This window comes from Chinchilla lanigera, unplaced genomic scaffold (genome assembly GCF_000276665.1).
Source record: "Chinchilla lanigera isolate Chin_1 unplaced genomic scaffold, ChiLan1.0 scaffold00032, whole genome shotgun sequence".
NCBI classification, from domain to species: Eukaryota; Metazoa; Chordata; class Mammalia; order Rodentia; family Chinchillidae; genus Chinchilla; species Chinchilla lanigera.
Genome location: NW_004955433.1, coordinates 13,630,274 through 13,655,429, shown reverse-complemented (window position 1 = coordinate 13,655,429; position 25,156 = coordinate 13,630,274). Strand labels below are relative to the sequence as shown.

The 25,156-nt window shown below is 41.6% G+C and overlaps 1 protein-coding gene across 2 annotated transcripts; it reads left to right on the top strand.

Moving 5' to 3' along the window:
• The first annotated feature begins 1,122 nt into the window (after positions 1 to 1,122).
• On the top strand, positions 1,123 to 24,467 carry LOC102012015 (carboxylesterase 1D-like). Of its 2 annotated transcripts, none has more exons than XM_013516096.1 (13): positions 1,123 to 1,230; positions 5,293 to 5,497; positions 9,465 to 9,609; positions 12,778 to 12,911; positions 14,714 to 14,867; positions 16,553 to 16,657; positions 17,324 to 17,428; positions 19,385 to 19,525; positions 21,251 to 21,352; positions 21,589 to 21,736; positions 22,625 to 22,756; positions 23,728 to 23,800; positions 24,102 to 24,467. In XM_013516096.1, exons 1-13 carry the CDS (start codon positions 1,179 to 1,181, stop codon positions 24,262 to 24,264), a joined length of 1,659 nt encoding a protein of 552 aa, XP_013371550.1. In that variant the 5' UTR covers positions 1,123 to 1,178; the 3' UTR covers positions 24,265 to 24,467. The 2 variants fall into 2 exon arrangements, with proteins under 2 accessions (XP_013371550.1, XP_013371549.1); XM_013516095.1 differs by having other exon boundaries at positions 1,125 to 1,230; positions 5,290 to 5,497.
• Positions 24,468 to 25,156: the final 689 nt, after the last annotated feature.

Here is a 25,156-nt window from a genome sequence, read left to right as displayed (position 1 = left end):
TGGGTCCTATACAGATTTCCCTGAGGTTAATCAACTGTACCCAGAAAGTTGGCTTGTCAAAATATTTGACAACAGAGCAGAGTGGTTAAAAATGCAGTCAGAATAATCACACAGGTCTAGCCTAATGCTCAGTTCTTCTTCTTTCATACCTAGTCAGCTGTACCAGAGTGCATTTATATAAATCTCTTCTGTTGGGCACTAAATGATTGTGTGAAAATGACCTAGAGTGGCTTTCTTGTGTCCCCAGCACTTTGTAAACAAAACTTCATAGGTATACTCAGAGTACATTGTATGTACCATAATGGTGATCTTTACATGCATTGCGCAGTGCCCCCCAACCTCATTTGTCTTGTGGGTTACATAGAAAGCTTCTTGAGAAAGGAATATGTCTTGAATTCACTTTTATTTCCATAGCAGCTATGCAAGGGCCAGTAATTTTGGTAAATATTTGGAGAATAAATGGGTAAATACTTGCATAGGTGATTAGAACTAGGGCTTTTATGGAGATGATGTTGTTTTATTCTAAGAGAATCTGTCCAAAATGTAGTGTGTTCTCTGGGCCTAGAGCTATGCTGCAATAGGCCAGTCAATATGGCAGGAATATTGTAAAGCTGAGTATGGCCCCAGAAAGGGACTGGATGAAATACAAGATTGTTTCTGAACTTGAGAACTTAGTTAGACCTCTAGGAGATAGAAGTCCAGTGAAACCAAGAGATGTGTCCTCAAAACCTGGCTGGCAGCTTTGGTGCTGAGAGACTCTAAAATTTACTAGCTATTTCCATTGATCCCAGACCAAATCTTTGGGCAGTCTCTGATATCTGCTTGCTGGGCTTCCTTTGGGAAGCATATATTGCCCTGAAGTTGTAGTCACACATGAGAGAAATCTTACACAAGAAACTGTTGTGTTAATTTGGGACTGTGTAGTCTGATATTTGGATAAGAACTGCTCAGATAAAAGAGGGTAAAGTCTGGGTGGGTGTGGTTTGAGGGCTCCAGGGACACATGGGGAGGTTTTTTGGAAGAGGGACAGCTTTTCTGTTGTTTTAAATTATGTAATTGACTTGGTAGGTGAGACTTGGCAGGGATAGAGGGGCAGATCTGTGATCTGGGGCAGGACTATGCATTTTCTCTAAACAGCCCAGAGACCTCACTGGCCCAGGAGCTGCTGTCCTTCCACAATGTGGCTTTCCTCAGTGGTAATGGCTTCTCTTGTTGCTTTCATAGCCTGTGGTGAGTCCTTTTGAAATATAAATGACAATGGGATGAATTAGATGTCTTTGTCCTAGAAAGAGGCTGGCAAGCATGGATTTAGAACAAAGGAACAGGAACAGGTTCTGATGTACTGTGGTATTTTTCTCTGTATTTTGAATTGAACTTAGAATAACAGCCTATGCAGACCAGGCTTTCCCAGGAGCAGGGGAAGATGCATACTCCAGCTGTAGGCACTAGGATTAGGACAGCTAAATTTAGCTAAAGCCAAATTGATGTCTCTCCTATGAAGATTTAAGAGCATTCATTTTATCTTCTCTTTGATTCATAGTCCTGATCTGGGCAGATCGTGGAGTGTGGCCTGGTAGAATAATAACAAAGCATGGATTCAGGAGCCAGAGTGAGGATCTGAATCTCATCCCAGCACTTCCAGGCTGGGTGTTCCTTGTAAAGTACTTGTGTCTGCTTTGTCAGGGTCACCCTATTTCTAGAAGGGGATGACAACAGTACCTACCTTAGAGAGCTCCTGTGAGGATGAAGTAGGTGGCTACTTCTAAAGCACTTAGCATAGAGCTTGTACAATAGGAAGCAGGGGAAAAGGATGAATAAATAAAGGGCTTGACTTAAACTGCAGGGTGTTAATAGGAAATTTAAGGTACAGTCAAGTTCACACATCAAGGCCTAATGGCCCTGAAAATGTAATATGCTATTAAGAGTTCCCAAGGAGGACCCTCGTCATTGTGATAGGGCCACAAGGGGAAGCCGCAGGATCAGTCAGCAAGCAGAGGGAGAGGGTGGACTCTGGACATGTGGCTTCACTGTGATTTCCCCTGAACGGAAGAGAAGAAAGAGAAAAAGCTGGTGTAGGTTGGCTTCTTGGGTTGAGGGGTGTAGGACCTGTTTCTAGTGTTCTGGAGCCTGGCTCTGGGACATTAAGGTATATGGATGGTGTACCAGGATATGAGACCCTGCAAATGAAGGTGTGGACTTTGGTTTACTTAGATCCAGGGGGCAACAGTACCTCCACGGCCATCAAAGCCTCACACCTCAAATCATCAAATACAGAAAATTAATCCATGTTGAAATAGTTGTGCAATGAGTGACCTCAACAAACATCCATAGCATAGGGGACAGATGCACTGAGACTTGGGGGACCTGTAATATCCCACCTAGAAAAACAAGAACAGTCTAATTTTACCTCCTGAATCCAGAGCCCATACTCGGATTTTTCCATGTTTACAACGTTCACACTGGGTGTTTCCAAAGCCTGTTTGCTCATCTGTTAGGTGGGCATAGTAACACTAACACAGAACAGCTTCCCTGAGGAGCTGGATGTGTATGGCACACACAGTAAGTGCTCCATATGGACACATTCCATATGACAAAGCAGTGGTAACTGCTATACAGTATTTTTATTTATAGATCTCACTCTTCTACACCATATTTTTATGTTGGGCAATCTGGCTTCTCTCCACTCATTCTAGGTTGAAAGTCATCACTGAGCTGACTTGAAAACAAGCCATTTTTGTCCACACATTACCCTCCCTCACCTCTTTGAAGTCCACACATTACTCTCCCTCAGCACTCCTGCCAACTGCTCCTTTCCCGGGGCTGCCCTGATGCTCTGCCGTTCTTTGGCCACCACTCTAGTGGGTGCTTTCAGCCTCATTTGCATCTGTACCTGTGCTTTATTCTCAGCTTGTTCTGTTCTCTCACATGGGTCTGTTGTGTACCCTCCCCTTCAGGAAGATGACTGTACTTGCCCCTTACCACTTCTTCTCAGTCCTGTGGTGCCCGCATCCCATGGAATTTTCTTACCAGCAGTCTCACTGACTCCCCCTGTCTGACATGGAGCCTATATCACATATCTGTTTTGCAGTCTTTCCCTTTCACTTTCACAGTTTCCATACCTGGCAAGGAGAATCAAGTCCTCCTTCACAATTCCTCATTTACGTCTCCCTATCGCTTCATTATCTCTAAGGTGGATCTACTTTCAGTGCAGAAATCTTGAAATGTATAAAGAAGGTAACCTCCAGTATTGGAACCCAAAGACATCTCAATCCATATTCTTCCCAGACAGGACATCTCTGGTAATAATTAGCAATAAGGACAGAAGGGAAGAACTATGGAAAATGGTTTTAATAAAATGAGGTATGGGCGTGTGTTTATACCCAGGTTTCCATAAAGAGTTTCTGGTTATTGGCTATTCTTACTATACAGATGTTCCTCAACTTACAATAAACAAATATCTTGATAAACTCATTTTTTAAAAGTTGAAAAGTCACAAATTAAAACACCATAAATTCAGGACTGTCTGTAGATGTCTCCTGAAGTTTTATCTTGTTGTTATTTATAACAATTAGCAATAACAACAGCATAATCATGACAATAAACAACAATAGACTATAACTGTCTACATTATGAAAATGACTACAGACATTCTTCATTTCATGACCAAGTTCTAGTCCAACAACTAGGTCTTTAAATGAGTTGGTTGTTAAATGAGGTGTTATATATAATATTCACAATAAAGAAATGGTCAAAGGCAACTGCAACTTGATGACTACGCTTATTTTGCATAACTCTTACATGCAGTATTATAATGTATAACAGAACATAAAATTATAGTACTGTACAGTCCAATCAGCAAAAATTATAGTACTGTATAAGCAAGAGGTACTGTACAAAAAAGGTATTGAGGCTCTACAAACAAGATGCATGGAACTGAACAAAAAAAATGAGTTGTATATCAGAGCAGCAAGTTATAAACTGAAAAAGCATACCTTGGATGTAAGCCCAAACAACTGTTAAATAGGTAGGTCATTAAATAAGGAATGTCTGCGTTGATAACATGAGACATGTACTGTTTGTAACATGTTTCATGATAGAGTTTTCAATGTCATTGACTATTCCTCTATCAGACCAAATCTAGATTATCCTTTTCTTTCCTGGTCAGTCACTTTAGGGGAGTGTTGATATATTGTTTTATTCTAAAGGGGGCAGTGGGTGGATGAATGAATACAAATCATGTAGTATGTGCAGTGCTTTGATATATTTAAGTTATGAAGGCCAGGAAAGAAAAGATCCATGGGTAGTCATGGTCAGGAGTCTCACAATATACCTTCCTCTTTTAGGAGGATCAGACTAGTTTACTCTGGCCCCAAAGCTTGGTGAACCATGATTGATGAGAAAGCTGCAGAGAGATGAGAAACAGTTATGTGCTCCCCTCAAACAGAGCGAAAGTTTCAGACAGAAAACTGACACCCAGTCTCTCTCTCCTCTGGATAACCATACTGAGAACTGCCAGAATATTCTAGAAGCTCACTGTGTACTTTAGGACAAAACTGTCCCTGCTCCTTATTGGTTAAACAAACAAACTTTGTTTTAAGGCATTTAAGGCCCAACCTGGCAGGCACCTCTTTATTTCAGGATTATCTTCCACTCCCCATAGACTCCATCTGGCCATCTTTAGGAATCATTTGCTCTTTTCCAACCTGGTCCTAGGTTTGCTGTCTTTGTGCCTTTTCATATCCTCTTTCTTCTTTAACTCCCTTCCCACCATTCCTTATTCACCTTTCCTCCTCTGTATTGATGCCAATCAGGCTTCACTGCCTCCTCCAACTTCTTTAACATCTTTCTGTTTCTGGAAAGACAGAAGCTCCTACTTCTTGGCTTTAGATCTAGTACGTGTGTGATTTCTTCTCCCTGAAAGGTCACCTCCCTGCAGAACTTGAGTCACCACTCATCTTGTCATTGAGCAAGAAGCTCAGCACCCAGACACAAATGGACATATGCATACAGAAGCTTGTGATAGGGAAACAAAAGATCTCTTCCATTCCAGGTGAAGCTTCTCCTTTTTGTGTTTGTTTGAGCCTGTGTACATTCATATCTCCCATTTCAATTTATTCATTAAAGTAACCCCCTGAGGGAGGAAGGACATTGTTTCTCATTCATATTTTACCTAAGAAGCTGAAGCCCAGAGGATGGAGGTGACTTATTTGAGGTCCTCTTCCTGGAAAATGGATGTGGGTTTTATCACCTTTGTCCTCTGACGGATCCTCCTTTCCTCTTCTTGTCCAGCAGAACATCTACCTTCACCACCTGTGGTAGATACAGTGAATGGCAAAATCCTGGGGAAGTACGTTAGCCTAGAAGGATTTGCACAGCCTGTAGCCGTCTTCCTGGGAGTCCCCTTTGCCAAGCCCCCTCTTGGATCCCTGAGGTTTGCACCTCCACAACTTGTCGAACCATGGGATGATGTGAAGAACGCCACCTCTTACCCTCCCATGTAAGCCGGTGTGGAGACCTTTGGCATCTCTCTCTGATGATGTTTTTCTCCTCAAAATGAGACAGGAAGGAGTGAAGACAACCTTCTAATTGGTTTATCTTTTTTTTGGGAATTCTCTAGAATACTGTAGACTCTTGAAAATGTTCTGGCAATATAACAACTTTCTAGAGGCCATCATTGAGCACACATTTATTGAGCACTTGATATATTCTAGGCATGATCTAAGTGCTGAGAATCCATAAATAAGCAAAGCAAATATCCTTGTCTTCCTTGATCTTGCATCCTACTGGGGGAAAGAGATAATGAACAATATGTATATTAATACTTGGATTGGGTACTATGGAGAATATGCTAAAAGTGTTGAAAATAAGCAGTGGGCCACATGAGGAAGAAGACAAGTAATCACTCTGTCTATTCTCCTGTCTGGGGCCTTGGCATGGCTGGGACCGGATGGGTGAGGAGCTATGGAATATAAAGAGTGTTGATTTGTCCAGTTCAGACTCCCCATTGCATCTCAATTCCTAGACACACTGACTCCCTGAGAGGGAAAACCCTGACTTTCCAGATGGTCTCGCAGCTACTCCCAGTGTACCCCAGATACAAACAGTGTCAGTGCAGAAACTATTCTCCTCAGCAGATTACCCCTGCAGGTTACCTCTGCAGATTCCCTGGTTCCTGCTTCTGGCTACTTTCCTTTCTTTTAAAAATAATAGCCATTGTTCTTACTTGCTAACTACAAAAACAATACAAATATATTGCAGAAAACCCGGATAATGTAGAGAAGCAAATGTGAAAGAAATAAAACCAGGCATAAGTCCACCACTAAAGGGTAGTTGCTGTTAGTATTTGAGACTATACTTTCCAGTTTCTTGTACTTTTCCCTCCTTTGAAAACAGGTCATGATTAGAGTTTGGATGACTACTTTATCATTGATCAGTGTGACAGCAATGTCATTCTATGCCATTAAATATCACAGCTGGACATTTAGTAGTCACATTAGTGTAGGTATTGAAATGTTATTTATGAATATTTGCTCCATCTCTTACTTAAGGTCATTAGGTAGCTTTTAAAGTTCTCCCAACTTTGAATAACATTATGTTGAAACATTTTAGCTAAATCAGCATACATATTCAGGAATAATGACATTTCATTTTTGTGTAATTTTTCTCCAGACATATTTCAACTGTGTACATTCCTTTAATTCTTACATAAAAACTTAGGTTCAGAGGACTTGCTGATGTTTGAGTTTATTTAAAGAATGACTTTTGGCTACTGTACAAACTAAATAACACAATGGTCATAAATATAATTTTGCTCTTTATTTTGGAATTACCTAAATACACGTGAAGTTGAATTCTTTTTTCTGTTTTGACATTTGAGTTTCTTTTTAAAGAATATTATGCCCCCAAGTCTTGATGATGTATGGGAAATTGCCAGCATGGAAATATAGCAGTCTTGTCTACTGTCTCCACCTCTGCCACTTGACAGCTGTCATCCTGGCACCTGGGAACCTCAATTAATTCTTCCATATCCTGGGGCAGCAATGCCTACCACTGATTTCATTGCCATCTGGGAATGTTGCTTCTAATGTGCTTGTAAATATGCACAATAAATAGCATAAATCTTCTTGGTTGACCTTGGCCAGTATCTCTAATCTCTCTGTGGCTCAGTTATCTCATTTGTAAAATGGTGATAATAGCAGAACCCATGTGTGAAGTTGATCTGAGGCTACAGTGAGTTGTTCCTCAGGAGAATTTCAGTCAGTGCCTGTTATACTGGAAGAATTCAGAACATATTATTTATTCCAATTTTTGCTGCATCTTTGAGACCTGGTATTAGGGCAGCTGACAGTGATTTCCAAGGACAGGTTGATGATACCATCTTGATATGCTACGGCTGCAAGACCTTTACAGAAAACACCTGACCCATGAACCTGGCAGATGGGGGCTCAGGAAAGGAACAGAATTCATCCAAAAGTCACCAGCACATCAGTGGTTGAGGCAGGACTGGAATGGAATTTTGCTTCTGTGGTCCCACAAAGATGTCACCCTGACCAGCTGCAGGCTGAAAATCAGTCACTGAAGCAATTCTCCTGTTGAAGGGCCCCCTCATTAGAACATGGTTCCCTGGAGGAGGCATATGGTCACCCTGCCACCCACAGAACAGAGAGCAGAGGCGAGAAATGTCATCTCCCTTGGCAGGTCAGAGCACGGGCAGCCTCCCTTCCTTGGCCCAGGATATTGCAAAGGCACCAGAAAGGGGAGGTGCCAGGTTCTCCCTCTACGTAGTCTGGGAGACTCTAGAGCATGGGTGTCCTACCTCAGGCTGCATGTGGCCCTAGACAGCTAATAATGTGGTCCCCAGCATGGTAAACTCTTACTTTTATTATGTGAGTTTAGCAACATATTTATGACTCTACTGTGGGAAGCTTCAGTGAAGACTGCACAAGCTACAATAGAAAACTGTGGGGGCGGGCAGAAGGGAATGTAGTACTGACTCTTTCATCTCCCTGCTACACTCAGTCAGTCCTATCAAAATAGATATATCAGACGTTGCCTGGGTTTTGTTGATTTGCTGAGTAAAACCCAACATTACTGATAATAGCATTTCAACCTACATATGTGTGTACTTGTGGAGACAGTTATTACAGCTGTTAAGCAGATGTTAAGCAGATGTAAGTTTTCCATGTAATTATTAAACTTAAGATTATTGAGTTATTTGGTGAAAAAATATAATAAATGAAATTCTTTTTCATAGTTGTGGCATAGGAAATACAAAATGTATCAAATAACTTTTTGCTCATGATATTGCTATAATTATGTGTATAGTATTGCACTATTAGAAAAATGTTTATTTATTTGTTCATTAATTTTTGAAATTCCCTTAGTCATTTCTCTTTGTGACCCACAGTACTCAATACCCATTATTTAAAGGAGCAGAGGTTAAATTTGCCCGTGGTTACAGCCCCTCGCTGCTGGTTCAAAGGCAGAAACAGCCTGGTGAAAATGCCTGGCAGAGGAAAGAGGCTCGTGTGATGGTGGCCTCAAAGCAGACAGAGTAGAGAGGCGCTGTGGAGGAGATGTGCCCTTCCAGGACTCACCTCTGGCGTACCATCCCTTCTGAACAGCCACACCTTGTAACAGAACATTTAGCTATGGGTTCATCTGTGGATTGATCCACAATGAGTACAGCTCCTGCAGGACCTAGCCACCTTTCAAAAGCCCCACCTCTGAACTCTTGAGAGTTCTGGGGCTATTCCAGATATAAACCATAACAAGACTATATAGAGATGCAATCAGCCACTCAGCTAACCTTGACCATGTCTCTTTACCAAACTTTTATAAGACCGGTCTTGATAGAGAAATACATTTCTAGCTTCACAATGGAGATTTATTCATGGCGTGCCTTTTTGACAGTCCGTACATTTGTGAGCAACCGTTTATAACAATGTGACACACAAGGAGGAAAATTAGATAAAAAAATTTCTAACAGGCACTTTGAGAACTTAGTAAGAATTCCAGCCACTTTCATTGAACCAGATATTGATGCAATACACAAAAGCAAATATTTCACTAGTTTTATGTCTTATTTGCTGTCTTATTTTAATGTTATAATAAAAACAAATAAAAGAAGCTTTATTATTTATTTACCTTAACTATATTATGTGTCATATATAGTACACATGCTATACATCATAGATGTTATATTATACATGTTATATATGTTGTATTATACATGTTATATATACTATAAATATGGCCCAGACAAGGTAAAGGTTGGACATCCGTGCATTAGAGAGTCCTTAGGTCCCAATGAGGGTTACCAGGCAAACTCAAACCTTTGCAATGATCAGTTCAGTGGCAGCAACTCCACCTACAGGCATTATCTTCCTGGTGCAAGTCCAGCCTCAGGTGACGTTTCCAGCTTATACCTGTTTGAAGCGCAGATGTTCTCTCTCTCCTTCCAGGTGCACTCAAGATGCAGCTGGGGGAAAAGTGCTGTCAGACCTATTTACCAATAGAAAGGAGAAAATTCCCCTTACATTTGCCGAAGATTGTCTGTACCTAAATATTTATACTCCTGCCGACTTGACAAAGAACAGCAGCCTACCTGTGAGTATCGGCACCACTGGTCGAGATTTCCTGCTGCACATGGGAAGGAGGGAGACGTTACATTAGGGGGAGGGATCCCAGGGTCATAACTGAGTTTGGGAACCAGAGCTTCATTTCACCACAGGGAATACACATAACCCTAACCCAGTTGCCCTAGTGACCCCAGGCCTTTGTAGGAGGATACTGTATTTCTGAAAAGCACATCTTAATTTTTCAATTTCTCTCACATTAGAAGGAGGTAAAAAATGATTACTCATAGTTAGCAGATTAAGAAGCTGATCCGAGAGCCTCAAAGACCTACTTTCTAACAAATTTAGAGTTGGAAGAATCATTTTAACCAACAAGGACAAAGACGGGGAAATTGATGTCACACATTAGTGTTGATGTGACAAAAGCTCAGATCTTCTGAATTTGAAATCAGTGTCTCTGACATGGACCTGTAAAGCAACCATGTGTGTAGCCTTTCACTGTCTAATGACAGAAATGTGTTGGATGATGACTGGGAAAATCTCATAGTGATTTTCCTTTGGTTTGAGCCCAACATTTGACATTTTCCTCCTCCCCAGTACTACAGGTTTAATCCCTTTTTATTTTTTATTTTGATACTGTGTCTTGCTAAGTTTCCCAGGTAGAACTTAAACTTAGAATCCTCCTGGCTTAGCCGCCTGAATAGTTGGGGTTTTGGCAATGCTAGTGATACAAACACATTTAAGAGTTCATTGTAGTTCCGTTTCCTCCCTTATTGTGACGGGTGTATGCTGATGATTCACTGAGTTAGTCTGCAAAATAACTGGTCATTGGTGGGTAGGAAGCTAGTTAAAGACTGGAAGGTGGAAAAAGGTGTGCTGGAAAAGAAGGGGCCCCAGAAGTAGAAAGGAAAGTGTTTCTCAGTCTAGTTTGTGTCCTATTCCCACCAAAGATGGAGCTCAGGAGTTGGGGAGTATGAATTTGTGACTGGAAGTTGTTCCTATGCATACAGTACAAGAAACAAGAAGGTTGGAACAAAATACCTGTATCTCTCATTCATTCACTCCTTTACATGTCTATGTACACTCAGTGCCCCCAAGCACATAGTTAGTCTTACGGTTAGGGATTGTAGGACCATGGAATGATCTTACATGATCACATTGCTCCTGCCTTTATGAATTTTGTTGCTGGCTGCACAGAGACCTCCTCACTTTTTCAGCATATCATTTCTCACCCATCCTGTGGCTCCGCCTTCAGTCACAGAGGTAAGGATCAAAAGTAGAAGAGAAACAGGAGCCTTAGGAATCTGAAAACAGGAAACCCCCAGCTACGGACATAGATTTAAAACTACAAGGTATGAGTTTAAATGTTGGATCTGCCTTTGACTAACAGAGAGCCTTGGATAATTTCTGTGGTTCGTTCATCCTCTGCTTCCTCAAATGGGATAATCACATATGAATATTCAGTGATGACTGTTAAGTTTTATCTCAGTCCTCACTGAGTACACAGAGCCAGCACTGATGACACACTAGGTAGAGCAGCAGGAGGATCTTCCTCCTCCATAAAGGCCAGCTTAATGTGCTGTGGCCAATGGCTGCAGTCAGTGGGCGGCTCAGCAGGTGAACTCTGGGGCCAGATTGCCTGGTCAAATCCTGCTGCTAATACTTACTTGTGAGATCTTAGGTAGAGGTGCCTTAGTTTTCCTTTCATATGGGACAATTATTAGTGCCTACCTTGTGGATAGTGTAGTTTATATTGTTTAGACTAGAATGTGGTGCATAATTTTCACAAATTTCCCCCTTTCATTTAACAGTATTATTATTTTGTTAAATGTCTGTATTTACTTGCAATGTGAGTTTTTTCAATGCAAGAAACAATAATCACATACTGCATCCATTCTCATCCTCAATTCTTTTTTAAAATTTTATTTTAAAGAGAAAAAAACAATAAAAATGATACATAATTTCAAAACAAGGTGACAGGAAATTAACAATGGTTATTATATTGCATATTGTTATCTTCAAAGTAGTTGCTCACATTAGCAGATATAGATATGTAAGTTTGATCAAACAATATAACCACTAACTATGCCATTCACTGAACTAATAGAAATTAGTAGTACAATTATCCTAGCTATCTTGTATGTGCATATATAAAATTTAAAAAACTTTTCCTTTGTTTGTTTCTCCTTTCTCCCATCCCTGTTCTTCTTTCTTTTTGAGCAGTTTCTTTCCCTTTCAAAATATCTATTGTACCTTTTGAATCTTCTTTACTCTTTCAGTGTCTTGCCCTAGGGAGAAGGGCAAGATACGATACTTGCCCTACGACACTTACACATGTGAGTCTGATTTATTTCACTGATGAGTATGGTCTCTAGTTGCATCCATTTACCTATAAAAGCCTCTAATTTATCTTTCTTTATATTGAGTAGTACTCCACTGAATAAAAATACCACATCGTTTTTGTCCATTCCTCAGTTGATGGGTATTTGGGTTGTTTCCAAGATTTAGCTATGACAAATTGTGCTGCTATAAACATAGGTGCACATATATTGCTGTGGCATGATGTTTTCATTTCTTCTGGAAAAATATCCAGAAGGGAAATAGCTGCATGTAGTAGGCTATTAGGTAATGTCAGTCAGGTGATTAGGCTTCCTGAAGGAGGAGTTGGTAGCTAGGCTTAGGCGGGTGGGTAGGATTGGGGCTGTAGAGGAGATGGGGGGAGGCACTTTTTGAAAGGAGCATCAGTGAGAATGTCATTGTGTTTGAGATAATACAGGGAAGTTTATTTCATCGCTGAAGCATTAACTGAGATGACTCTGAAATACAAAGGCCGCTGTATAGTTATGTTTTGGTGCTTGAATGATGTGGGCATGAAGATGATGGAAAGTTGGGACAAACTGGACATCTGAGCCTTTGCTGCTCCCATGATGATATTCTCATTTTGAAGAGCCCTTTGGGGACATTGTACACAGACCTGATCAATGCCAGGGGTACCCAATGGGAATAGAGTTGAAGCATATCCTAGAATATAGCCAGGGAATAGAGAAACAGATAAATTGCCTTTTGTAGCCTTTTGGGCACTGGTGATCTTTGGGTAATGGCCTCATTGAGTCAGGCATAGCAGTGAGGTCCTTCCCCATCCTGTTCCCTGTAATCAGTATGGCTGTGTTTTTTTTTTTTTGTGTGTGTGTGTGTGCAGGTGATGGTGTGGATCCATGGAGGTGGTCTGTCGATTGGTGGGGCATCAACCTACGATGGACTTGCCCTCTCTGCCCATGAGAAGGTGGTGGTGGTGACCATTCAGTATCGCCTGGGCTTCTGGGGGTTCTTCAGGTAAGGTCCTGGGCTCGCTTTCCTTCCACTGCATTATCCTGTTTTCTGTTGATATAAGAAAATATCTGAGGCTCCGCAGCTATAAAGAAATGACATTTATTTAAATCTCATGTTTGGAAAGCTTAAAGTGCAGGATCAAGTGCCTTCATGGGACTGGCCTCCAGTGAAGAGCCCTTATCTGTACATGGTAGAGAAATGGCAATAAAATTTATGACATGCAGAACACTTTCATTGGGCCAGAAAGAAAGCCAGACAACAAAGAGGGATGCGATAGTGCTTTTATTTATTTTATTTTTTAAAAGCTCACTCCGTAGGACATCTCATGTTCCTATTAGAACTACATTAATCCTTTCAAGGGTTGTGCCACTGAAGGATCATCTTATACTAGGCCTTGTATCATAACAGTATTTCCTACCACTTAATACTACCACAAAGAGGACCAAGGACCGCCATGAACTTGGAGGACAAAACACTTCTAAACCACCAACGCTATGACCCAGTTATTGCCATGTCATCCATCCCTCATGCGAACCTTTGTTAAGTTCCTGCATTCCATGTATCAAGGACATTCATTATTGGACTTACCCACCTTCTTATTCCTCAGCTACACTTGTCCACTGTCTCGTGACATTTGCATCTGTTCCTTTCTTTACCTGGAATGCCCAGTCCACTTGTCACACTCCTGTTCATCAGGAAAGCCCCTGCTTCTATGTCTGTGTCTCCCCTATCTCCACTAATTTCCTGCATGTGCCCAGCAGCACTTTCACATCTCCCCGTTTGTAGCTCTCACTTCCCCTTGGAGCCCCAGAGGCCATCTTTAGCTATCTTTTATTGTTTCGCTTAGATGTCTCCGTTGCACTTCCTTTTCCCGGGGACATACTCAGACCTTGACTGCTACTCCTCCTCCCTGATGAAGAACTTCATCTTTTCCCACGAGGCACCTGGTGCCACTACTGGAAGCTCCTTCCCTGTTGCTTGGGATAAAGGCCTTGTTGATATTCTGAACTTTTCTCTTATTCTCACACCACACATCCTGTTGGTCAGCAAGACTTCTTCATTCTACATTTGAAATATGTTCAGAATCCACCAACTTGTCACCCACTCCTTGATTATTCCTAAGCAAAGCTCAGTGTCAGGACTATATTACTGATAGAATCATTTATTCTTGTGAAGTTCTTACCCCCTCCCACTGCACCCTTGCTGCCTGCCTCTCTCATGTTGTACCCCACATTTCTTCTTTTGGTCCTGGGGCCTGTACATATTCTGTTTCTCCTAAGAACTGCCTTTTTTTTTGGAGTATTACAAGACCCATATACTCATTTTATTCAGGTTTATACCAAATGTCACTGCCTCAAGGATCATTCCTTGTTCATGACCTCTAACATATCAACCATGGCCCAAATGTGCCTCTTTTTTTTACATGATTTTTTTTTCACATGATTCTGTTTTCCCCATTGGCTGACAGTATATTTTCTTTTCACCTCTTCATGGCCTGCAGTGTGAGCTGAGTTTTGTCGGAGACATGGCTTCTTTTAATTACAGGTGCACTTTAGCTTTTAGGGCAGTGTTGGATTCATAGTGATAGACGCTGATGCTTAGTGCAGAAGCTGGAAGAAAGAACGCAGAACTTTCCTTCTCCATTGATCACTGCCATAATGAATGACAGGCAGATGAAGACCCTTTGATCAGGAATGGGAAAGTCAAACCTTACTGTGGAAGTCTCAGCAAGAAACCCCACCCATCTGGGATCCTGCAGGCCAGATCAGGGGGTCTCAGCCCACACTGACCCAGTTCTATTGCAGCACAGGGGATGAACATGGCCGAGGAAACTGGGGTTTCTTGGACCAAGTGGCTGCACTGCGCTGGGTCCAGGACAACATCGCCAGCTTTGGAGGGAACCCAGGCTCTGTGACCATCTTTGGCGAGTCAGCAGGAAGTTCAAGTGTCTCTGTTCTTGTAAGTATTCTTGTTGTCAGGCCTCTTCCTAGGCTTGATGTGACTGTTGATGTGAGCCTTTGGAGACCAGACAATCCAGCCCTGGTCTCTTTGCTTATAACACCCGGGTTCAGTGCTGATACTATTCAGTGCACAGCATCAGAGGGTGGAGTGTCAAGGCTCAATGCTCCTTGGCCTGAAGAAGTTTCAGAGCTCAGCTCAATATCCTGGAACCGTAAGAATCTTTAGGTACATCCTGCATTCCTGAGGAGGAGTTCCTAAGGCACCCCCTCCTCCTCCTCACACTTGGTTGTGTGCTTTTTCACTTTACTAATCATTTTAACACTAAGGCTCATGTTGCTTCTCTTGGAATGTAGGGGTGACGTAAAGCACAGATGCTAGGAAATAGTGAGGACATGAGTTGGATGAAGTGTCATTATTTGGCCCCAAGGCGGACTTGTTCTTTGGGGGAACTAGAGCGCTGAGAACAGATGGACGGTCCTCTGAGGTGGCCCACTGTTTAGTCCATGTCCAAGATGAAGGGCGGCAGGGAGCTAAATGAGAGGAACAATTCAGTAAAGATGAATGGGGAGGGAGGGATGGATCAGGTGATGTGGATCACAGACACAACCCATGGGTGTTATAGGTCTTGCTGTTTGGAAAAATTGATGGGGCACACTTAGAGAAACTGAAAAGTTCTAACCCCACTTACCTCAGAATTGAGCAAAGGGACATATCTACTGCTGTAACTTTTAAACATGTATTGGTTTTATAGTTGAATCCTCAGAAGAAAATATTCTTGTATTTCTTAAAGTACAGAAAAAAGGAAAAAGCAAAGTACAAAGGCATCCAAAGAATGAAAAATCATTCAGAATCTCACTACCCAAGATGGTCACTGCAGAGCAGATCTATCTATCTATCTATCTATCTATCTATCTATCTATCTATCTAACATCTATAATCTCTCCACACAGAGTTGGTCTCTCTGTTATACTTTTTAAAGATCTTTTTGTAAAGACAGAAGAATACCTTCCCTTATTATTGTAGAGTAATTAATATTTGCCTAAATGTTGAACTCTTTATCCTTTGCAATTGTATAATATTCCATGATAGTAATGAAAAACATGTTCATTTACCCAATCTCCTCATATTGGAATCTTCAGTTTTCTCCAATTTTTGATATTATAAAAAAGTAAGAACATGTGCATTATTAGATATATTTTGAATGTGCCTCCATAGGGATGTTTTTCTTGAACTTGATATTTCTTTTGTGGTTTTGAGAATCAATTCCAGGCCTTTGGGCATATCAAGTCAGCAGTGTAGCCTAAGAGATGGAGCTACAGACAAACTTTTCAGATGCATTGTCAATTTTTATGAAGATCAATTATGAATAATTAAAATTTGAGGCATAACTTATGGCTAGGAATGCCTAAAATCACTTTCTAACAGATTTGATTGTCACATTGAGCAAATAGCACATAATTCTTATTTTGTCTCTGGCTCTGGGCTGTGCCTCTATCCTGCTGAGGATCTAGGATGGGGGATAGGCTTGGATACAAATGGGACAGATGAGGACTTCTCATGTCCATCGAGCACCAGAGACTCCAAGTGAATGCCAGAGAAGTAGGGGGAAGGAGCCTTAAAAGCATATGAGTCACTGACCCGCTATCTGTGAGCATCAAATGCCTTCTCCATTCCTCTGCCAGGTGTTATCTCCACTGGCCAAGAACCTCTTCCACAGGGCTATTTCTGAGAGTGGCGTGGCCTTGTGTCTTCATGTAGTTAGGAACAATGTCAAGGCCATAGCTGAGGTAAGTCTCGTGCTGGACAGCTCTCCTACCCTTTCTTTGGCTCTATTAGAACGATATAGTGTTTTTGTTTGGGAGTCAGCTTGGATTCTCTAAAGACATTGAGGGGAGGGTGGCCAAGCAGGAAGGACTCCTTCGTCTCACACTTAAAGCGTATTCTGTACATTCTGAAGTGCTTCCATGTGAATCACCTTTTCTAGGCCTCATGCATTATACACTAGTTTTAGTGTGTGCGAGGCATAATGCGCTTATAACTTTGTCACATGTATTATAAGATAGCTGCAATCATTACACTCATGCATAGTGGGGACTCTGAGGCCCAGGGGCTGGTAAATTTAAGAATGTAGTATTCAGTTCAGACAACATAGTTCTGAACTCCATGTTTTTCACCACTGCCATCTTCACAGGGTCTCTTGAGACATTCACATTTGAGAAAACTGAGCCCACTTTAAAAGAGATAAGGCAATATACATATAGATATTATGTATGTGGCTCAGGTTACAATTCCAAATAATAACACAGACAACATGCTCTGGGATCCAGAACCCACTGTGGTCTATAGGATATTCAGGTGTCCTGTTTGATTGGGCTCAGGATAGAACTATTCTGTATATACAGATGGAGGATAAAGCTTCTCTTAAACTCTGCTGTTGGCTGTGATCTCTGCAGAAAATTGCAGCTGCTGCTGGGTGTGAAACAACCACATCTGCTGTCATCATTCATTGTCTGCGCCAGAAGACAGAGGATGAGCTCTTAGAGATCAGCCAGAAAATAGTAGGTGCACCCGTTGTAATTGTCCTACCCTGTGTATATGACTCCATACTATTGGTTCAGCTGTTCACTTATGTGGACAATCAATTGGTCAGCTTCTAGTTCAATATATCCTTCTGAACCAAACTGGGAATTTTATTTTTCTCTTTTTTTATTGTGAAGTGTGTTAAATATAAAAAAAATCTGATAATAATACAAGGAAAACTGGATTACAATACTCTCCTTCTTTAAAAACTTAATATTTTGACGTTGCATTCAGCTATAAAGTCAGAAATAAAACTCAGTGTTCTGTAGAATTAGAATGAAATAATAAAAATTATACAATGTATTTTGGAATACATTGTGTATTCCAAAAGTAACTACCATCCTGAATTTTAAGAATGGGGATATTAAGCATCTAGTTATTTAGAAAGTTGTCACAATTTATCTAAGGTGTCTACAATTTAGAAACTATCTAAATTGTAACGTAATAGTGGCCAATTATCTAGATATTCTAAGAATTTTCTCATTAGGATTCAAATATAGCCATATTTCTACCAATTCATTCATCTATCATTCACCTACCTGTCCTTCCATCTACCCTCCACCATCTATCTATCTATCTATCTATCTATCTATCTATTATCTATCTATCTATCTATCTATCTATCTATCTATCTATCTATCTATCTCAATCACTTATGTTCTTTCATCCACCTACTATCAATGTATTTTCAATTGGTCCATCGTCCATGAATCATTCAGTCAACATATGTGTACATTCCATCACACAGTTCTCCAGAAGCAATGACACAATTACCTCTGTGCTTATTTTTATTCTTTTATTCATGTGTGCATACAATTCACCAATATTCCATGCATTGACCATCACCATCCACATACTCTTCTGTCTATGAGGGATCATCTCTTTCTCATTCTGTTTGTCACTCTCTCTCTCCCTGCATGATAGTTAAATGGAGGGTGATGTCAGAAGAGACATCAGGTGTTGCACACCTGAAATGAACAGTATACCTGTTGTAAAGGCAAAATCCAAGAAAAAAATACAGGTATATTAGTGGGCCACGTGTGCAGAAGTACAGAGAGAGGATGCATTCATAATGGCCAGCAGAAGTGCTCCTCAGGGAAAGTGACTGAGAAGATTGATGGTTGCTTATGCCAGTCTGTCATCACAGAGAAGTTCAATAAGAAAAACTTCTTGAGAAAAGAGTAGCCAGAACTCATCCTTTGATTGTGAGCTCAGTGGCCACTTGAGGACCTGGCTTCTCTCTCTGGGTCCTGGACCCTGGAGGATTCTCCTGGACACTCAAGGCAGGTCTCTAGCAGTTTGTTCTGCCTGAATGTCCATATATTAGGTCCAATGTTGTTTTGAGCCTTGGGTTCTGATTCATCTGCCTCAAATAAAGTAACCAAAGTTTTTAAAAGATTAACACCCAGATGTTTACTGACACCTGGAAAAAGAACAATGTTTAAGCTTTTCTCCATGTGTTGCAAAACGTCCTCACTTATACAGGAATTGTTGGTAATCTTGAGAAACTCAGAGAACTTAGGATCCCAGACCATCCTTCTGAGATGTTTAAAATTCTTGTTAAAATGCTTCCATAGTTATCTGCTTTCTCAAAGACACACACACATACACACACACACACACACACACACACACACACACAGGTACACATGCGTTCATACTGAATATGTATTATAATGACATATGCATTTTAATTTGAGCGAGGACCACCTGTTCTTCACTGCCACCATCACCTTATCACAAGATGCTACTCAAAATTCTGTCCTTGGTATTTCCATATTTAGTCCCATCATTTGGACTCTAAGCATCTGTGGTCACTGCCAATCACCAGGGGAGTCTGTGGCCCCACCCTTGCCCTCAGTCATCCAGAGCAGAGACATGAGTGCCAATTGGGAGGCAAACCAAAGACAACACATTGCCTTCTACTTCTCTAGCCCTATTTGCCTATGACCACTGTGATTGATGGAGTGCTCCTGCCCAAGGCACCAGAAGACATGCTGGCTGAAAAGAATTTCAGCACCGTCCCCTACATTTTGGGAATCAACAAGCAAGAATTTGGCTGGCTCATTCCAATGGTGAGAATGTACTGGCATTCAGACAGGTGCACTTCTGTGCCCCAAATTTCAGCACTACCCCATTTATTGTGGAAATCAACAAAAAAGAGTTTGGCTGGTTGATTCCAATGATGAGAATATATGGACCCTTAAGACAGATGCATCCTTCCCTATCATCATCCCTCCAGCCTCTGTTCATATGGTTCCTCCCTCTCCAAACCCCATCTGAGCCCAGGGCAGGTATATTATTGGCATGAGTGGACACTTCCCTAGAAATCTTCTCCAGGATAGTCCAGCTGTCCCTAGAGTGGTACACACCAGGGAACCATTTGTCCAGACATTGATTGACTTCCCATTAAAGAATACTGAAGCATCCTGGCTGTTGTATATGTAGAGAATGATAGTACAGATGGAAGGGCCTCTAAAGAGAAAGAATTAGAAGTCCATGAAAATCAGGCTAAGGCACAACGTCCTCTACTTTGTGACAGGGCTCTTGGTTCCTATTGACCTCCACACACACCATCCAGACCCTCATTGGGAAGATTTAGAGAAGGTCTCTTCTGCTTGAGTTAAAATTGGCTTCAAATAGCGATGGAAGGATTTTTGTTCAAAAAAAATAGTAGGTTAAACAGAGATACTCAGTTAAAGCATTAGGGCAGTTATTCAGAAATGGGATGACAATAGGGAAAAGATAAAGCATAACAAGAGCTCACATTCCCAACACCAAAGGTTGCCAGTGTTTCCAGGCTGGGTGAGCACAGGGATGTACTGTGTATGTAAAGAGTGAGTCCACGTGGCCAGACCAAGGGATTTGTTCAATCATCTCCTTGAGAAGCAGACCTGTATCTCCTGAAGCGGAGGTGTAAGTTGAAGTGACGCTTCTGTTGAATTCAGGCCTTGGTTGATCCATAGATATTGTGCAGGAGATGGTCAAGAGGTACCTCAAATGTTTACATTTCCAAGGGGTTTCAAAACATTTGCAAAAAAATTACTCTAGGTCTTTGAGGAACCAATTTTGGGTGTGAGATTCTCATCTCAAAGGGCAGAGAAAGGATTGATAATTGCAAGTTTATAAGGTACGTGCTCCAAGAGAGAGTTCATAGTTCTGTCTGTGTGCATCAAGGTTAAGCTCGAGATAATAGATATTTCACACATGAAATCAGTGAGTGTTCTTAGGCAGGCATTTCAGGGGTCTGGAGTTACTGTAGCACATGGTCTCTAGTTACTAGAAGCCAGGCAAAAGTTGGGTCAAGTGTGTTAATGCAGAAGTTTGGACAGGGCATCATATGCTGAAAGTTCTACAGTTCTCACTTCAAAAGGATTTCAGAGGTTTTCAAAGAATCGAAGCCACAGTGGTTGATTTTGACTTAGTCATCAGAGGCTGTGGAGTATGGCCTGTTCCCATTGTTGCTGAGCCCTCTGCTTCAACACTGCCCTGGCCTAAATGTTTTCTCATTGCCTGGATAACCACTGCCATGAGCCATATATATATATATATATATATATATATATATATATATATATATATACACATATATATATATATTTCACCCTGTTTGGCTCCTTGCTCTTCTATTTCAGAGTCCATTTATTTCTTTGTTTTTTTTTTTTCTTCTTCAAATTGATGAAAGTACTCTCAATGGCCCCAAATGAAACTTCATTTAGCATTTGTTTAATTGTTATTCTGTTTGGTTTGTACTTTAAATTTTTGAGAATTCACAAATGCTTAACCAATATTTTAAACAGATTATGGACAATTCCTCCTCTGAAGACATTTTGGACCAGAAGACAGGCATGTCCTTCCCAGGGAAGTTCAAACACTTTCTTGAGAGAGGCTGGAAAGTTATGGTAATGGATTAAAAAACAAGAGGAAAAGATTTGTCTCAAATTACAAACTAATTCAATGGCAGAAAAAAAGATTGGGATTGGCAGTTCTGACCTAGTTTTTCTTTTTCTCATCTCAATATCCCCGGGAGGGTTTTTCCTGGGGCAAAAGAAGTTCATGGTCAACAAAGCCTCTTAACGGGCTAGAGAAACCACATTACTCACAAAGCAGGGGTGGTCATTCTCTTGATGCATTTTAGAACTTCTCTGGGGATGTGATGCCGGTGGTCTTTGAGAAGTACATAGGAGGGACAAACGACTCTGCCGAAAAGCATGAACGCTTCATGGACTTGATTGCAGATGTGGTATTTGGGGTCCCATCTGTGATTACTGCCCGTGGACACAGAGGTGAGTCCCAAGTGTTGGGCAGGAGCAGAACACCATCTTAAAATAAGTCTCATGTGTGGTGGGAAATGTAAAATTCTTCATCAGTGTGATTTGGAGCCTTATCTCTCCTTTTGTAGACTGATCTCTCTGTGGCAGTAGGACCCATGCAAAGCCCTGAGTTCCCTGGGCTGGGTCCACAAGTTAGTCTTAAAGAAGCAGGACTTGGTGGTTCTGATGATCTTGTCAGCAAGAAAAGCAGCATCTTGTTGGTCTTTTGACAAGTTGCCCTTAGTGATGATAGCATAGCAGACAGGAAAAGGGAGGTAGGAAAGAGATATCCTTCCTTGCCCCTTCACTTTGTTACCTCACTGTGTTACCTTATTGTCTTAAGACTCCCTGAAATAAGCAAGAAGTGCTATATGTGAAGTGACAAAAATATTAAACTCTAAGACTTTTGTTTCCTAAAATGCAGGAGACAGAGTGTATCCTCTCTACATATGCTTGTATTTCAATATGCTTCTTTTTAATAAGCAGCTAGCATTTTCCTCAAGTTCTCTGAAAGGCTGAGAAAAGAATGGGAGAAGTTCACAACTACATTGAGTCAAAGACACCTACTAGGTTGAAGATATTCTTCACAGCATGACCACTAGCGTGCTGCCAATGATATACATCTAGTGTATTCATGCATCTAGTGCATCGTGCTCCTCCATTCTGTCATTCAATAAATGTTTGGTCTAAACCTAATTCCATTTCAACAAGCTATGTGGTCCTAACCTAGGCAAGGAGCTTCCCTAAAACTCTGTTTCTGTTCCCTGATGATAACTAGGGGCTTTTTGAACAGATGAAGACTTTGCTATGGTCCTGGGTGCATCTGGTTACATGATTTGTGCATGGCCCATGTCTTCACAGATGCTGGAGCCCCCACCTACATGTATGAGTTCCAGTATCGCCCAAGCTTCTCATCAGCCATGAAACCTAGTAATGTGGTAGGAGACCACGGGGATGAGATTTTCTCAGTATTTGGTGCTCCATTTTTGAAAGGTAATAGCTCTTTGCTGGCTATGAACTTGAAGTGAGGAGGCAGGGAAACCAGTCTGAGTTTGCTGGCCTTGAGTACATTTTATCTTCTCTCCCAGTCTTGGTTTAGTTTTGCTGTCACATGGCTTAGCTATATAGGGCAGTTCTCAACTTTTCCCCTGTTCTAACTTCATGAAGGTTAAGGTGTATTCATGTGTCCCCAGTCATGGACTGTCTCAGAATACTGACCTGCGACATCAGTAAGAGAGGTGGTTGGTCACCTGCAGTGCCTGGCTCAGGGACAAGAATGCCTGTGCTTGATGTCCTACTCACCAGAGTCTAGCAGAATGTGAATAAAGGGCACATCTGAATTCTCGGTATCCTCAAATTGAATGTTACCTGTATCACTTCACCTGTCATTTGATCTGTGTATGTAAAACTTATATAGTTTTTCATAATTTACTTAGACATAATATTTAAAGGAAACCATTCAGAAATACTTCAGTGTCTTCCCTGTCCAACTGTTGCCTGTGACTTGTGACCCACCTTATGGCTGCTCATGGCCCCTGAGTGCGTCTGGACATCTCCCAGTTGGGCGACTCCTTAACACCTTTGCAGGTCTGATAATTTTCAGACTGTATGAGTATGCAGGTGTGTTTAGAGGTTGAGAAAAAAATCCCCCAAAGCCAGCAATCCTGCAGTGCAGAGGAAATTCTTGGTGTGGCATTGTGACAGTGTGAGGGTAGGTGGCGGCAGGTGGACATAGAAGATAAAAATTAAGTACCTCACACATAGATTGGATGCCTATTGCTGAGTCCTAGATCAGTCATTCTCAAGTGAAAGAATACCTTAATTAACTGGAATTTCCTTAAAATACAGGTTTTCACTCAGTAGGCATAGACTAAGGGCTAAAACTGGCCGTGCAAAGGTGCTGCTGCTGTTGCAGGTCCACGAACCATATTTTAAGTCACCAAGTTTTTCATTCTTCTTTATAGAAGGTGCCTCAGAAGAAGAGACCAATCTCAGCAAGATGGTGATGAAATTCTGGGCCAACTTTGCTTGGAATGGGTAAGGCGGTTGGTAAATATGGAGCAGGGTTGAAAGACAAGCTGGGAAAGGACATTGCATACCTGTTGGGAAGGAGCGGCTTTGATAGCTTGAGTGATCAAAGCCCTGGCCTTGTGACAGTAGTACTTTGATAATGAGATCTCTCTACAAAGCCAGAAGTGCCCCAGAGAGGGAGAGCTCCATGTCTGTAGAGATGACTGAGCCCCTTGACAGAGATTAGCCAGTGGACCCCTATAAATCTCTGAGAAATGTGGGTACTATCCAGCAACCTTTAGGAATTTCTATTTGATTTTTTTTCCAGGAACCCCAATGGGGAAGGGCTTCCATACTGGCCAAAATATGACCAGGAAGAAAGGTATCTGAAGATTGGTGCCACTACCAAGGATGCCCAGGGGCTGAAAGCCAAGGAAGTGGTTTTCTGGACTGAGCTTTGGGCTCAGGAGGCAGCAAAGAAGGTGTCTTAGAGAGCACAGACCAATAGTGAATGAGACTACCAGCTGGCCTCAGGAGGCTGGAGCAGCCAACACAGACGTATTCTACAACAGGGGTTTTTCTGCCACAGAGGCACCTTTTTGTGGAGGATGGAGAATTGTGTGCTGGGGGTGTGCAAGGGTCAAGGAGGGGGATGGTGTACTTCTGGTGTCAGAATAAATATTTGTTTGGAGACCGCGTCTGTCTGTTTCTTGAGTTGGAGATGGAGACAAATCTATTTTCCTCAGAGAAAGGATGAAGACAGAGGCAATATCAGAGCACAATGTCCCTGCAGGTATGGTTTGGTGATTAATTATCCTGATCTGAGGGAAAATAAGCTCACTGGAGGAGAGGTGAGTATGAACCTTGGCTCAGCTTGCTCTTACAAGTGGATGATGGTGTTTTTTGAACAAGGATAAGGGTGTAAAATCCCTGGGGACAAGAGCCATGAGGGGGAGTTTATACCCATGACAGATACCTCTTTTTTTTTTTTTTCCCCCCCTCCGGTACCGGGAACCGAACTCACACCTTGCGCTTGCCAGGCAGGCGCTTTGCCGCTGAGCTAAATCCCCAGCGCCTGACAGATTCCTCTTTATGGAAATCTTTCAGGTGTTCGTGAGAAAGTGTGGGATCAAGTGGTAAGACTGGAGAATGCCTGTCTCCAACAGTGCAGGCACAGAGCCCTCCTCAGACCTTTTCCCATGAAAGATCAAAATCCTACAAAGTTTGAGGGGAAGAACAGCAAAACACCTCTCTCTCAGGGTCCTGGTGAAGACTTGTTGGGGTTGAAGAAAAGCAAAAATTTATATTCTTTACCCCTTTGAATGATAAAAGAAATTGTTCTGGGTCAAAGTTATTGGAAATCTTTTACTCTGGGTGAAAGAC